Source organism: Elephas maximus, chromosome 4 (assembly GCF_024166365.1).
Source record: "Elephas maximus indicus isolate mEleMax1 chromosome 4, mEleMax1 primary haplotype, whole genome shotgun sequence".
In the NCBI taxonomy this organism is placed as follows: Eukaryota; Metazoa; Chordata; class Mammalia; order Proboscidea; family Elephantidae; genus Elephas; species Elephas maximus.
Genome location: NC_064822.1, coordinates 152,318,629 through 152,335,943, shown reverse-complemented (window position 1 = coordinate 152,335,943; position 17,315 = coordinate 152,318,629). Strand labels below are relative to the sequence as shown.

General features: G+C 38.8%; 1 protein-coding gene across 2 annotated transcripts in view; it reads left to right on the top strand.

Moving 5' to 3' along the window:
- KITLG (KIT ligand) overlaps positions 1–17,315 on the top strand; it is a 100,981-nt gene that overhangs the window by 34,509 nt on the left and 49,157 nt on the right. For both annotated transcript variants that reach the window (XM_049884020.1, XM_049884019.1), the window contains exon 2: positions 6,533–6,646. In XM_049884020.1, coding sequence (XP_049739977.1) covers positions 6,533–6,646 — 114 coding nt within the window. The remainder of the gene's footprint in view (positions 1–6,532; positions 6,647–17,315) is intronic.

Below are 17,315 nucleotides of genomic sequence, written 5' to 3'. Positions count from 1 at the left end.
CAGGGTATCCAAGTAATTTGAAGGAAACTTTTGGAAATGAAGGGGTTGTTGGAATTTTGTGTGCTGTAGGGAGTATTTAGGGACACTTTTTTGATGCAGGCTGGCAAATAATTTTTTAAAAACTCTGGAACTGCCAACAATAAGATTAATGTGTCTGTGCAATGAGAGGTTATCATGAAATGAAAGGTTATCACACAATGAGCATGACCTAGAGAGAAAAGTCGTACGATGCGAAAACAAAGTAGCCAAAGAAAAATGTCATATGCAGAAGCAGAGAATGTTACAGAAAAAAAAAAAAAAAACAGTGAAGTGATGACCCAAACCAAAAAGATACATTTTAGAGCAGTCACAAATACAGGGGGGTTCTGCTCCAACATCATATCTCCATCAGGGTGTGTGCCTGCGTGTGTGTGCACACACCCACACATTTAGGCACTCATATAGCCTTCTTGGAGCTTCCAGATTTTGGAGAAAAAAGGAAGAGAGAGAAAACAAAGATAAATATTTTGTTGATATATTGGAACACGTCACTAAATAGATGTCAATCGTCTATTAACTAAAAGTACTTTAAATGCAGTTAAGAACTAAGGAATAAATTGAAAAAGGCTTCTGAGCCCAAAATTGGTGTCAAAATATCCGTGTACAAAAGGGCATACTCTTTGCTCACGGAAGATTTAGTCTATAAAGTCCTTTCTTAGACTGGGTTATTCAAACATTTCCGAAGCACCAGTTTCCCTGGTTTCCTAGACGATCCAAAGACCGTAACAGTGCAGTGAATGATTGCACAGCACCTATAGTGTGAGACGTTTTTCATTTGATTGTCACCACCAGTCCATGAAATGGGTGAGACAAAAATCATCCTTATTCTCATTTATAGGCCAATAAACTGATACTTAGGGGAATTAAGTAACTTGTTTTAGGTCACATTGTAAAGGGCTCAGAGATTTTCTGAATCCATGTTCTATACTCTGCCCATCACACCACTGGTTTTCAAAAGCGTGGTTTTTTTTTCCCCCTCTTGGCCTTGGAAACCTTTGTTCAAACAAAATCTTACCCAGAAGCATGAACAAATAAAACAAAAAAAAAGCCGAGCTGCTTTATTTAAAGCAGGGGCTGGGGGACAGAATCCTGGCAGGGGCAGCTCACTCTGCTCACCAAGACCAGCTTGAACATCACTACACTATACCATTCATTCATTCATTCATTCTGGAAAGTGTGCTTACTGATTTCTGTTCTAGTTTTCTATTGTTGCCATAATAATGACCACAAATGCAATGACTTAACACAATACAAATTTATTATTTCATAGCTCTGGAGATCAGAAGTCCAAAACAGGCCTCAGTGAACTAAAGTCAAAGTGTCACGGGCTGTGTTCCTTTCTGGAAGCTCTAGGGAAGAATGCCTTTCCTTCTTTTTCTAGCTTCTAGAGGCCTCCCACATTCCTTGTTGCATGACCCCCTTCCTCATTCTTCAAAGCCAGGGATGGTGAGTTAAGTCCTTCTCATATTACATCTCCCTGACCTTTCTTCCATTGTTGTGTTTTTCTCTGACTGGAGGTAGGGGAATTCTCTCCATTTTTAAGGACCCATGGGATTAGATTGGGCCTAGATGATTCAGGATAATCTCCTTATGTAATATACATTGATTTAATCATATCTGCAAAGCCTCTTCCACCACATAAGGTAACATATTCACAGGTCTCAGGTATTAGAACATGGATATCTTTGGAAGGTCTTCTCTGCCTACCATAAGCTCCCAGTACGGGCCATGTATTGTGCTTGCCGTCCGGACTACACAAAGCTAGAAACAGGCACATTAGCAGTAAAAATAAACTGTAAGTAATGATCTGGCAGTCTGGGAGAGACAGGAAAATTAAGAAAGAAACAAATAAAAACTAAAATAAAAATTTAAAAACAGTCATTCAAGTAAATAATTCGGAGCTGCTTGGAGGAGAGCAGTTACAACTACATAACTGAGGTGTTTGGCAAGTCTTCTTTTTATTTAATAAGCCTAAATCATCAAAGAAAAGCAGAGTTTAATTTATATGCCTACTGTTTAAGAAATCAGGGAAGTGTTTATACTGTATTTTAGAAAGATTTCTGCATAGAATAATTAATACTGAAAAATTTATTTTCCATGTAAAGAAGTAAGCTCTCCGTTTCAGTCTTCTCCTGAGAACGCTTATGGAGGTACTACCGCTGCTGTGTGGTGTTCTCAGAATATTTCCCTATTGATTGCCCTTCCACCCTAACATTTCAATATGTCAAGGTGAATTTGATACAATGGGGAATTTTATGCAAGGTGAAACATTCCTTAACACTAGGGAAGTGTCTTTTTTTTTTTTTTTTTAATTAGAAGAAGTTATTTTGTTGTTGCTGAGAATGTACACAGCAAAACATATACCAATTCAACTGCTTCTACATGGCGAAATGTCATTTTGTGTGCAAAATAAATTTACAACATGAATTTATTCAGTCGTTTTAAAGTACCTCGAGAAATATTTTTTTTAGGAATACTGAAAGTTATTAACATAGATTTAATTTTAGCTCTGACCAAACAGATTCCTATAAAATAAGCAAAATCATGTCTTCACAGACATTTGTACATAACTGATGCAAAAAATATTGATGCTGCCCTGGTGAAGATACATCATGCAGTTATTTTAGAAGTTTGTGTTAAGGTATTTTAAGAAACTATCAAAGAACATGTATTAAAAATTTTAATATTTGGAAAAAATAGAATGTTCAGCTGTGACGTGGAATATGGAACAAAGTTCTTTCCATAATGCTTGATATTTGCAAAATCATTACGAGTTGGAGAGAGATGTTCTCGAAGTCCTCACAATGCTGTAACAGATTTCTGGGAGTGCTGTGACATTACAGGGTAGTTAAGAATACAAGATTTAAAATTGGACAGACCTGGTTTTCTGTCCTGATTTCACTTACTTAGAAGCCACTGAATCTGTGCCTCCATTTCTTCATTTTTAAAACGAGGATATAGAAAACTTGAATTCTGTTTGTTGTCTGCAAAATGCTTGGTACCCAGTACACGGTGAATGGTGACTGTTGCATAAACACTTTCATCACTTTGCTGTGTAAACACCAGCATCTGTACTTAGATAATCTGACAGCCTGCTTGATACTACTGATGAACTATCTATACGCATATTTAAGACCAGACCCTCTACTGGGGACTGGATCTCACCCACTCTTGCCTACATACTGCTCGAGTACATGTTGATCTACATATAGTTCTCCTTCTTCGGACTTATATCAGACTTTGTTGCTTGTCTTATAGCCAGTCCTCAAGCTCAGTAGTGCACTTGATGCAGAGTAAAGTCTGAAGTGTCTGGTGACTGTAATTGTCAACCTGAACCTAAGATTATTGCTGCCTGTAGAGCACAGTAGGCATTATAATCCCAATTCCCCGACTTTACCTTTTTCAAAAAAGTACTGATCTGCTGACAGAGGATTTCAGTTTTCTTGACATTGAAATTAGTACCTTTGTATTCCAGTTCAAAGTTTTCTCTTGTGAATTTGGTTATTCTGAGTCACTCCCCCAGAGCCTGATCAAATCCAGGTGTACTATTGCTGGAATTGATTTTTTAAGTCTGTAATGGAGAGTACTAGACATTGCCACGGCCATACCCGAAGTTCAAACAAACCGTTTATTGTCATTCTTTTCTAAAATCCTTAACATTTGTTTGTCTGTTTACCCATTACCATCAAGCCAATTCTGAATCACGGCAACCACATAGTATAGAGTAGAGCTGCCCCATAGGGTTTCCAAGGAGTGGCTGGTAGATTCGAACTGCTGACCTTTTTGGTTAGCAGCTGAAGCTCTTAACCACTTTGCTGCCAGGCCTCCACCTCTCAGTTAGGGATATTTAATAAGGCGCATAATATAAAGATGCGACACTGTAGTGCTCAGAGTAGCCTTAAGCAAAATTACTGAATTACAGCTAAAATAGATCGAAATGGTAAAGCGATATGGATTATTAAAGCACAATAAAAGGGTGTTAATTTTGTTGACAAGCCATTATATCTATGCAGGAAGCATTATAGTCTTAGAAATTTTAGCACATGAGAATAATTTGACCCAGTGTAAATGCTAATTAGCTTGCAGGTATTAATTGAAAATAATAATCTAGTTTCTTTTTAAAATGTAACTAGCTAAATACATAGGAAAGATTTCTAGCCATGTACAGCTGGGCTTTTATGTTATTTTAAGATGGCATAGGCAATTGTTAGCTTATCAAATAAATCTCACATTTTTGAAAAACTTCACATCTCCATGCCTTTGCTTATGCTGTTTATGTTTGCAGGAATACTGGTCTTTTCTTTGTGAGCTCTTGCAAATTCCTCCTTGTCCTCCAAAATCCAGCCAGAGTCACCTTTTCTCTCTGGCTTTTCTTGGCTCTGTCTTCCTGCCATGGGTTCTCCCTCAAGGTTAATTGATTAGTTGCTTCCTCGTCTGTGTTCTCAAAGCGTTATCGCAGGGTGTGCTAGTTATTTATTTACCTGCCTTTGAGCTTCAATGGCATCTTCATCATCTTTATTTCCCGAGTGATTGCTACAGTACCTGTCTTATAGTAGTAACTGCTCAATAAGTAGTTATTGAGTTGGAGCGTTAAACTATTTTTGTATTAGTCACTGAGTCATCCAGCAAATATTCATTAAGGGCTTTTCACATGCAAGGTATTATGCTAAGTATTGTAAGGATACTGGAAAAAATAACAGATTCCCAAGTTCCTAAAAACCTGAAATATAGCATAATAAGGAAAAATATATCATGCATAAAAGTAGCTACAATATGTGATTAAAACCACTTGCCATCTAGTCAGTTCTGACTCACAGTGACCCCGTGTGTTCCCTGGGGTTCTTAGTGGCTGATTATTCGGAAGTAGATCATCAGGACTCTTTGGCGAGGCATCACTGTGTAGACTGAAAACTTCAACCCTTTGGTTATCAGCCGAGCACATTAACTGTTTGCACCACCCAGGGACTCTATAATATGTAGTAGAAAGTGCTAATTTCCAAAGATATGTATGCATATATATATGTGGCTTATAATTGAAGAGAACTTGAAGCTCTTAATGATGAAGATCAAAGACTACAGCTACAGCGTTCAGTATGGATTACACCTCAACATAAAGAAAACAAAAATCCTCACAACTGGTCCAATAAGCAGCATATAATAAACAGAGAAAATATTGATGCTGTCAAGGATTTTATTTTACTTGGATCCACAATCAGCGCCCACAGAAGCAGCAGTGTGGAAATCAAATGACATATTGCATCGGGCAAATCTGCAAAAGACCTCTTTAAACTGTTAAAAAGCAAAGATGTCACCTTGAAGACTGAGGCACCAGACCCAAGCCCTGGTATTTTCAGTCACCTCATGTGCGTGTTAAAGCTGGACAATGAATAAGGAAGACTGAAGAAGAATTGATGCATTTGAATTATGATGTTGGTGAAGAATTTTGAACATAACAGGAACTGCCAGAAGAGTGAACAAATCTGTCTTGGAAGAAGTACACCCAGAATACTCCTTAGAAACGAGGATGGCAAGACTTTGTCTCATGTACTTGGACATGTTATTAGGAGGGACCAGCCCCTAGAGAAGGACATCATGCTTGGTAGAGGGCTAGTGAAAAAGAGGAAGAACCTCAAGGAGATGGATTGACATAGTGGCTGCAACGATGGGTTCAAACACAGCAAAGATTGAGGATGGCACCAGACCTGGCCATGTTTTGTTCCGTTGTACATAGGGTTGCTGTGAGTCGGAACCAACTCAATGGCAGCTAACAACAACAACAACGACGTATATATGGTATATAAATGGAAGTCGTAACTTCCTGTTAGGGTTCAGGGTATGTAAACAGAAGTCATTACTTCCTGCTAGGATTCAAGAACGCCTTCCTGTTGGTTAAAGAAATATGTTTCCTTATTTAAATAGCTAAAAAGTTGTGATTCAAAACAATGATTATTTTGCCATCTCACAGATTGGGTTAATTCTGTCCTAGATCTAAAAATATACCTTTCTCCCTCACTTTAACTTGGAGTACTGTTTTAGACTATTAGATTAAAGCACAGTTCAAGGGCTATGCTGCTACTTGCCAAAGAGTCAACATTCAAAGTAGAGAGAGAGAAAGTTTCCTTTGGTGCCTCAAGGTATGAATTTTATGCATTCCCTACTTTTTAGAAGACACCCTAAGTGATAAATCCATTACATGTTGCTACGAGTTCATTCCTGATTGCCATTAGGAAATTGGCTTTAGAAAGCTTTTGGCAAAAGTTAACAGTAACGTTATTGAAATGAATAATTCAAGCCATATTTTAACTGAGATATTTTTAAGTTTGGTTAGCACAGTTCAACTACTTAGTGTTAATGGTATTTAAGCCAGTAGTTTTTTTTTTTTTTTAAATATGGTAAATTGACCTTTTCTACATTGAAGCATAAGATGTTCATAGTTGGGATGATTAGGGATTTTAACGGAAAGTCACCAAGCAATTTTTCTGTTTTCATTTAGACTTGGATTTTCACTTGCATTTATCTTCAACTGCTCCTGTTTAATCCTCTCGTCAAAACTAAAGGGATCTGTGGGAATCGTGTGACTGATGATGTGAAAGACGTTACAAAATTGGTAAGTAAGGAATGCTTTCAATAGCTGTGACTCTTGTTCTTATGCTTGTTGACAAAATATTTAGGGTCCCCCTCCCCCCCCAAAATTAGTGTTTTTCTAAGAAAAGGAAATGAATCATTGAATTATTCTGAAGGGTTATAAAGAACAGAGAGAGAGATGTTTAAGGTCATGGTGAATTTATTGGTAAAATTGGCCCAGGGCACACACACGGTACAGTGACTTTGTTTCTTTGTTGGTCCTTTCCTCTTTCAGTCCCAGGCAGTGAAGGACGCTGGAGAGTTCGCTGTGTGCTGATGTGCTGGCACCAGCTTGTTTCCCGTTATCTCTTTACTGGGTTGCTCAGTGTGCCTCATTTCCGTTCTGCGTGCCTGTCTAGTTACCCTTCTCCCACAAGCCTAACAAAAGGAGATCTGAGCTGGTTCTTCCTTTCCAACAGCACGAAGACCCTGTCCCATGGGGCTTGGTGTTTGGTCCCAGAGAACACAGTTAGAAGAGCAATTTCATGCTCAAATGTTGAACGGACTCATTTCCCACATTTGTCACATTGTAACGCTTCCATCAGCAAAAACCGTTGGTCATTGGTAGCTCCATGCCATGCATCTTGCTGTGTCTCTCTTCAGATGAAGGCTTCAGAGAGGGTGGAATACAACATCTGGAAGACATGTTTCCCAACTCACAAGAACTAGGGGTGATTTTTCATGTGCACTTAAACTCTAGTGTGTGATTTCAGGATGACTAAACTTTGAAAAGCGTTTCTCTTAGTTCCTGATTCAAAATAGCCTTTTAGATTGCACTTCGTTATTTGAATATTGCCTAGAGAACAGAGGTGATACGAGAATAAGGAGGAAATGAGGGTTGTAATATGGAGAAAAGAAGGAAAAGTATGTTTGTTAGGATAGGAGTTTATGGAATAAAAAAAAAAAAATAGAAGGGCTCTATTTATCTTCCTTGCTCTTGATGTATATTTCCTGGTCTATTTGTTTTTGGGGCTTCAAAACTGAACTTCAAAACAAAAGTTTAATATTATGGTCGTTGTCTTCCTAGTTTAACCTTAATTCAGAATTAAAAACACACACACCCACACCCACAACTTATGCAGACTTCTTTTGCAAGAAAAAGGATTCTTTGATGCAGCACCTGAAGATGTACCAATACGTTTTATTTGAGGGGTTGATGACCAAAGTAATTCAATAACACTTGCCTCCTGTATGTCCAGCTAGGTGTTTGATATAGGGATGGGGGAAGGAGGAAGTATGTTTTAAAAATATAGATCATGATCTTTTTTCTTCAAATTGCCTGTTAGTTTGTGACCCAAGAAACAATACTAAAAAGACAATGTACTTGTATACTAAACTTTGTGTGTATTGGTAGAACACATTGAATGAATGAAGAAATGATGTGCTTCAGTGGTTCTCAAACACTGGTGAACATCGTAATCACTTGTGGTGCTCATTAAAATTACAGGTATCTGTGCTCTACTCAGGAAACTGATCCTACAAGGGCAGGGAGGAGCTCTAGGCATCTACATTTTTAACAAATTTCTGGAACCAGGTTTAAGAAGCAGTGCTCTAGATGACCTTATTCTGTCAAAGTCTAGAGGTCAAAATGTCTAGATCCTAATTTCATCTCAACTCTTATTCTGACTGGTTGTATCTATGTTGTATAGATTTATAAGGATGTCAGTTAATACACCCTCCAACATATCCCTAAAGTAGATCATGACTGTGAAACTGTCCTCTCGTGGAGCTGCTGATATACCAGTGGGAGCTGGGAATGAGTAGGAAACACCTGCAATGATCCCAGGGTCAATGAATCATAGTTGGAAGGCGATGGTGTATCTGACCACAGACCAGACATATCCAAGATTAACATGGTATTTAAGAAAAATTATCTGTACACGTTATTATTATTTGCTAAGTATTTGAGAAACATGATTTAATAAGCACCACTTCCTGTCAAATGTCCTACCAGTATTTTCAGGTGGTATAAGTAGGTATTATAACACCTTCCAAGATTTTCTAGTTGTATCTTTAACCATCTGCTTATTATCCGTTACCTCCGAGTTGCTACCGTAAGACCTAGAAAAAAACATTAATAAGGGGAGAAAGAAGAGAGATGCTCAAAAAGAAATACGTATTAATATTGACACTAAAATATAATTATTCACCCCTAGGGAAAATGTCAAATAATTAAACTGAAGAAAGGGGTTTTTGTTTTGTTTTTTTTACCCCCTTCCAGCTAATGACTCAGGGGGAAACAATTTAATTTCAACAGTTGCGGTAGTGACATTGGTGTATTTTCTTTGGATTATAATTTTTAGTAAGCTACTTGAAAAAAATTCAAGTTAATAAAAAATAGGACCCGGAAGATCACTTCTAGTTAAATAACTAAAGATCTACATAATTCATGGCCTGTATTTCCTAGGCTAAGAAATACAAAAATATAAAATCATCCCTGATCCTTAGCATTTATATATAATCTAGTTGGGAAGATAGACCATCTCCATAGAGACATGAATGCCTGTCACCAAAACCACCATAGCAACACATGAGTAGGGGCCATAAAAAAGATTTCATGGTATAAAGTACGACCTGATATGTGCTAATAATATTGGTTAAGTAGATGAATTTTGGACTTTGACAGAGCTGAGTTAAATCCCAGCTCTTTGACCTTGGATAAGTAACAACCTTTCTAGATATCATCTCCTCCTTCACAATTTTGTGGTATACGTAAGTGTATATATAAATTTTTACCCCAGCTATTGTCATATAACCTCTTCGTGCCTCAGTTTCCTCATCAGTATGATAGATTAATAGCACTCATAAAGTGATTGTGAGGATTAAATAAATAAATTAAACAGTCCCTGGCACGTGGTAAACCCAAAAAAACCAAACCCATTGCTGACGAGTCAGTTTCAACTCATGGCGATCCTATAGGACAGAGTAGAACTTCCCCATAGTTTCCAAGGTGCATCTGGGGGATGTGAACTACTGTCCTTTTGATTAGCAGACATAGCTCTTCACCACTATGCCAAGTGCCTGCTAAATACTAGCTATTCATAGTAGTAGCTTCATTTTGAGTCCCTGGGGGATGCAAACAGTTAAGCCCTAGGCTATTAACCGAAAGGTTGGTGCTTTGTACCCACCAAGAGGCACCTGCGGAGTCAGGCCTGGCAATCTGTTTCTGAAAGGTCACAGCCTTGAAAACCCTATGGGGCAATTCTGCTTTGCACAGTAGGTCGCCATGAGTTGGAATCAACTTGACGGCAACTAACAAACGAACAACAATAACAAATTTAGTGGTGTTTGTAGGATCATAAAATGTTGGAGATAGAAGGGAATTTAGAGGCAGTCTAGACAAACAAGGAAACCGAGGCTCAAAGTGGTGCAACCAGCTCCTGGCCTCTTAATTAGTGCTGTGTCCACCAGAACAGTGAGTCTCAAACTTTGTCCTGGAGCCCACAAAGCCACTACTCTTTTATGTACGTATCTGGATTTCTAAATAAGACTTGACTTGAAAAAAGGGCTTTAACTTATGAAAAAATGTTTGAAAGCCTCTGCTATAAACTAGTGTTCCATGATATATCATATGAGAACCTCCTGGTCAGAATCGCTTGGGGTGCTTATAAAAAGTGCAGATGTTAGGGCCCCTACTGAAGGAATATTGAATCCCAACTAGTGGAGCGAGGTGTAGAAATCTTAATGTTTTTGACCGTCATCCCCAGATGACCAGTATTTAACTAAAAGTACCAGGACTTCTGCCTAATGATAATAATGATGTATTTTTCATGTTGAAAAGATGCTGAGTGTTTCCATCCTTAGCCTGTTCTTAGGTGCTGCTGAGTCAATTTCGACTCATAATGATTCCATGTGACAGAATAGAACTGCCCCATAGGATTTTCTCAGCTTTATTCTTAATGGGAGCCGATTGCCAGGTCCATCTCTCTTGGAGCCACTGGATGGGTTCGACCTGCCAACCTTTCGGTTAGCAGCCAGGTGCTTAACCGTCGCGCCACCAGGCCTCCTTATCCTTAGCCTAAAACTCATTATTTTCACTAATTTGAACTGAAACTCCAGTGACTTTTGAGTTTTATGGGTATATGTAATCACAGGCTTTCTCTAAAGAATGATGGGGCAATCATCTTGAAGTAAGCCAGGAATCCTTACTTGTTTGATCTCTAGCTTTGCTATTACTTAGCTTTGTGACCTTGGAAAAATCACTGAACTCCTGAATTCAGTTTCCTGATTTGTAAAATGAGGATCCAAACCCTTTCAGCTGAAATCCCAAATAAATTGTACCTCATGTACCTTCTGTGCATTTCTGAGGAGAGGCTACACCGCTTTCATTTGATTCTCAGAGATGTCTGTGACCACCCCCCACCCCCCGCCCAAAAAAAGAACCAAATAAATTGTACCTCATGTACCTTCTGTGCATTTCTGAGGAGAGGCTACACTGCTTTCATTTGCTTCTCAGAGATGTCTGTGACCACCCCATCACCCCCCCAAAAAAGAACCTCTACATTAGAGAGCTTTGAGGACCCTTTTCAGGACTGAAATTCTTTTATTCCATAATGATATTGCTTTATGTTGCATGTCTTGAAATAATTCAGTAGTGCTTTGACTAAAGATTGTATTGAATGAGAAGACTTTGCTTTGCAAGTATAACCTTGGAGTGTTTTACTTGAGGAAAACAAAGTGGGCTAACAGTAATTTTTTGCCTGTGCTCAATTTCTTCAACTGAAATCATTCCTTTGCAGTCTCTACTAGAACCGCCTTTGTGTTAGGTGGCAATATTGCTCCACTGTGCCCACAGACCTTAAGTTTGTTTGCTTAGGATGATCCTCATGTCACAGAAGCACATGATTTATGGCTGTACCATCAACTTTTCTTTTTTTTTTTTTTTTAATTTCTCCTTGGACACGTTGTACTGCCCCTACAGTCCCCATGGTTTTTATTTGAAATCCTTTAGGCGTGTTTACTCAGCATAATAGTTCATCTATTTGCAGAACATTTTGCTTTGTTTCTAAAAAATGTTGCAAGACTTGTTTTAAATAGCAAACTCAGACCTACCTATAAGGAAAGTGTCAAGTATCTAGGAAGAAGATGGATCAATCTTTTTTAACTCCTATTTATGGGGCAATTAGATTGTTTAATGGTTCTAAGCATTAACCTAAGAAACAATCCAAATATTGATAGATTTCAAATTAGTTTTCCCCTTTTATTCCCCTTATTCCCCCTATGGAGCCATGGTAGTGCAGTGGTTAAGCACTCGGCTGCTAACCAAGAAGGCAGGCAGTTCAAATCCACCAGCTGCTCCTTGGAAACCCTATGGGGCAGTTCTGCTCTGTCCTGTAGGGTCACTGTGAGTCAGAATTGACTGGACAGAGCAAGGGGGTTGGTTTGGTTGGGTATTCTCCGTTCAGTCCCCTTCATTTGTTATGATGTTTTCCCTCCATCTGAGGGAATTTAGTTAAAAGTCGCTTTGTTACTTTTGAAAAAGTTTTTATTTTTAAATACCTATTGAGTAATGATTTGTCTTCCTCAAAATATTCCTTTTAGGTAGGCTACTGTCTTATCCTCATCTTGTAAAGGTGAAATTACTCTATCTTCTAAATGTCAGTCCACAAGTCAGTAGAGTAGGATTGAAACCCAGAAATTTCTAGTTTTCCTGGTCTTGCGGTTAGCACTCATTTTAAGTTGGATACCTAAATACATGACTCCTGAAGTTTAATGTAATGGGAGATTATAAAATCTCAGATAACAGATTTTCACACTTTGCATGGACAGTTTTAAATAATTCTGATTTTTATTCTTCTTCAAATGCTATTTTCTCCAAACAGAATTACCGCTGCATTAAAATGAAGTATTATTGGTGTCTCTGAATCTCTCAATTTCTAGGTGAATTTTAAAATTCTCTTCAAATGACATGCATATGACCTCTTTAAAAGTATAGGTTTCTCATCATTTAGTTTGACCTTTGAAGAATATTCAGTTTGATAGGTGAATAATATTTTTTAAAGTTTATTTTTATTAGTATGCAGTCTTTAGCATTTAACTTCTGTTCTTTGTGGTCAGTAGAAATTTCTTTTTTTTTTTTTTAATAGCTAAATTTAGGACTTTTACTATTCAAAAAAAGGATAGAAGTAAAATAAAAAGAATATTTATAAAAACTGTAAACTGGAGGACTTGTTATTTTACCAAGCATGTCAATCTTATCAAGAAGAAATAAGACGTTGTTCTTCCTTTAGAGGATAAGCTAATTAGATACTGTATCTTATTTTCCTTGTCTTTTTAAAGCAGTGGTTATTGCATGGGTATTCAGGTGCCATGCAGAGCACTTTGTGTGGATTATCTTTGTTAATCCTCAAAACCCTATGAGGTGAGTGAGACCTACTGAGATTAAGTAGCCTATCTAAGATCGCTTGAGAATAGAAAGTTGAGTGGAGGTTTAAACACACAGTAACCTGCTTCTGGAACACAAGAACCCAGTTCATAATTTATGATGCCTTTTTCCCATTAATTTAAGATACAAGTTTCAACTACAATTTAGATATTATCATTGTAACCTCTTGAATTTTATTTCTCGGGTAGTTAGTCACTTTATCTTAGGTCCTGGGTGGCTCAAAAGGTTAAGCACTCAATTACTGGTCCCAAGGTTGGTGCTTCAAACCAACCCAGAAGCACTTCAGAAGACAGACCTGGCAATCTGGTTCTGAAAGTTCACAGCTTTGAAAACCCTAAAGGGTATTGTTCTACTCTGCACACGTGGTGCCGCCATGAGTGAAAATTAACAGCAACTAACGACGACAACTAACCTAAAGGCTGGTGGTTTCGACTTACCCAGTGGTGTCTCAGAAGGGAAGCCTGGTAATCTGATTGTTGTTGTTATTCTGGATCACAGAACCCAAACCCAGTGCCGTCGAGTTGATCCCGACTCATTGTGACCCCATAGGACAGAGTAGAACTGCCCCATAGAGTTTCTAGGGAGTGCCTGGTATATGAACTGCCGACCTTTTGGTTAGCAGCTGTAGCACTTAACCACTATGCCACCAGGGTCTCCGGATCACAGATGACAGTGAGAATCTGAAAGCCACAGACTTTTCCCTTAAGAAAGGTTACATTTTTATATACAGTATCAAGGGAATCTGAGTCTCATGCCATTTGATTCTCACCTTGAGAAATAACTGGGACAAGCAAGCAACCCTGCAAGAATGTCCGAGCAGCTGCTGATTTCATGAGATATAAGGACCTCAGTGATGTTTGAATCATGAGACTGAAAGGTTTTAGATCCGTGATCTACAGCAGGGGGGTTAAATGTTCTGGCTCTAAGTTCTTTTTCTCCTGAGTCCAAATACCTGCAGGGTATGGTATGCGGCCAGTGCTTGTTTGGCTTTCAAAGACTTTCTTGGCCGAGTTTCCCACACTCCTGCATGCCGTTCCCTATGTGCGTGTGTGCTTGCGTGTGTGTGTGTGTGTTTTAGTATCACTGAGTACGGTCAGTCCTCAGGACATCTAAAAAAGATAGCAAATGGGGCCCACCTAATAAAGTTGGCCTATCATCAAGTAGCTTGTTCTTATCGTTTTATATATTTTACAATCTGGCATAGTCTGATATCCCAGTACTCCAGACCTTACATAAAGTAGATTATGTAAGGCTAAAGTACTAGGATAGATTTGCTTTCAAAATATGTAGCCTTAGTTACTTTTCTATCTAACCCTACCAGTAGCATCACTTCCCTAGAATATAGACCCTGTTACTGCTTTGCTACCTTACAGTCTGTGTATAAATATTTAACACATATCAGTACCTACGTGGTGGCTTCCTCACCTGTCCCTGTCTCTAATCTCTCTTCCTCCGAACCATTCCTCCAGACTCATCTTCCTGAAGGTACCCTCACATTTCCTGCCTGTTTCTGGTGCTGCCCCATTCCTTAGACAAAGAAGTTGAATCAGACTGGATCTTTTTTTTTTTTTTCAGTAATGACCTAGCTCTCGCCCTTTTTATTTTACAGACGAGACGTGGCAGTTCCACAGAGTTGAAGCAACCGTACCTAAGGCAGAAGTGACTTGTAGATTTCTGAGGGCACAGTTGTTCCTGCTGAACTTCACTGAGCCCACCCTGCCCCCATTTGACCTCCTTTGCCCAACTTTGGGTCCTTCTCTAAGGTGGTTCTCCTGGCTCATTTCTCCCTCTTATCTTCTAGGGCCTGGTTTATCTTCTTCCAAACAGGCCATCTACTTTCCCATTTCTTTGCCTTTGCATATGTTCTGTTCTCTATCTAGAGTGCCCCACCCCCCGCAATGACTAATAATAGAAACTCATATGTTCACAGAGCGTGTTAAGCACTAAGTATTTTACATGAGTTAAAATTTCAACTTAATCCTTATAAATCCATTAGCCAGATTATATTATGATTTCCATTCTACACGTGTGGAAATTGAGGCTAAAGTAGATTATGTAACTTGCCCAACAGCTCTGAGTTAGCAGGTGGCAGGACCAGGATTCAAAGGAGCAGCCTGTTTCCAAAATCTGTGCTGTTGACCCCTCTATCAAACTAACTGCTTCTAAGGAATATCTTCCAAATTTTTGGCCAAAGACTACCTCTACTCTATGAAACTTTCTTCAATGATCAATATACATCAGAGAAGCTGAAGTTATCACAGGGTTATCTGTGCTTTCTGAATGCTATTCAACATAATATAAATGCTTAGAAAGTAATATAATAAGTCATGAAATGACCATAAATATGTACAACTTGACTTCCTGAGTTCTCTTCCAAGTGTAATTGGAAAGGAACCAATGACAACCAGGAAAGTCATACAGGGGAGATTGCCTTGTAGGTAACTACACTGAGCACAGCACACAGCCAGGGTTTGCATTCTTCCTTCACCAGTTACTCCTGATGCCTGTGACCTCTCTGAGCCGCTGTGTCCTCATTTGTAAAATGGACTTAATAATATATACCTCATAAAATTATGGGAGAGACTGTATATGCTAACTTGTTATAAATGGTAAACCATTTTTCAAAAATTATATTATTTTTAAGTTCCATCAGAAATTAAATATTAACAAATAGGCTTACTGCAGGAATTACCTTACACGTCCCACCCCAGGGGTAAGGTGTGGTGATTTTAATATCTTGGTCAAAGAACTTCTCATAAACTTTCTCTGAATTCTTTGGACCAATTTCTGTGTATAAATTACTAATAAAATGGAATTGCCCAGAGCATCCCTAACATTTTCTCTGCTTGGTCTCATATGCCAGCTTTCATACCTGCAAAGATGTCTACTGTGTCTCTGCCACTGGAGCTGACTCTGAGCACAGGACATAAAATGACTAGGTCATTTTGCTTTTCAAAGATGGAGATGAAGGCTCAGAAGACAAAAGAAATTATAGAGGCATGGGAGGCACGGTGGGAAGATTGACAGAGAGGAAGAAAGTTAAGAACAAGAGAGTAACCCTAAAGTAAATGAAAAAAGTAAGAAAGACTTTCCATGACAGCTCAGATGTGTTTTCAACAAGGAGCAAGGATCCTGCTGTTTTATTGGGGATAGCATGAGGAAGCGTGTGATATTAGAGACTTATGTGGGGAAAATACCCAAGACAGGTGTCCAGAGACCAGATGAAAATGTGTAGTATAGCTAAGACACAAGGGAGGCTCTACTCTCTATGAAATGTGGTTTCCAGTCCTGATGTAATACAGGCAGTCCCTGGGTAACGAATGTCTGACTTATGGACAACTCTTATTTGCCCTTTAATGTTATGTAAATTTGCCTCACTTTGAAATGATTGAACCAACCCTGACTCACAACAAATTCTTCACTACAATCACCTTCACTTGGTGCACATGCAGCTTTTAAATCGCTGAAAAGCTTTCAGGCCTTTTCTTGTACTAACCCAAACCCATTGCCTTCGAGTCGATTCCGACTCATAGCGACCCTGTAGGACAGAGTGGAACTGCCCCATAAGGTTTCCAAGGAGCACCTGGTGGATTCGAACTGCTGACCTATTGGTTAGTAGCCATAGCTCTTAACCACTACACCACCAGGGTTTCCATTCTTGTACTAACGTAAAGCTAAATAAGAACCATATGTACCTGTTCCAACTTACCTACAAATTCTTAAAGGCACACTCAGGAACGGTCTCGTTCATAACCCAGGACTACCTTACATGGAAGCCATGTGACCTCAGTGAAGTAACTTGATCTCTTTGAGCACAATGTCTTCATTTGTAAAATAGGGGTAATATATGACAGATCTGAGGATTGGATGTGAATAATGGAAGTTAAGCCCTTCATGAGCACAGCACCTGGCCCATGGTAAATGCCAGTAAGTATTAGGCACTATTATGATCAAGTAAACTGAAGGAGGAACAGTCAAACCAGGCGACTCATTTTGGGGGGTGAGATGAATGTGAGATGGTATGCCTGGAAGGAAAATTCTAGGGAGCACAGTGGGATCAGTTATTACCTTGGCCCCCCGTCTGACTACTCATGTCTTTGCTTGGATTCTTTCCTCATCAGTTTCTTCTCAGATCCTAGAAACTATTGGCAAGACCAAAAGAAAAAGAAGAATCTATGTATAAATATTATGAGAGACTTGCCGGAGATGACCTAGCCCAGCAAACATGCACGTGGCCCCCATTTATTACAGGGAAAAGTGAAGTTTT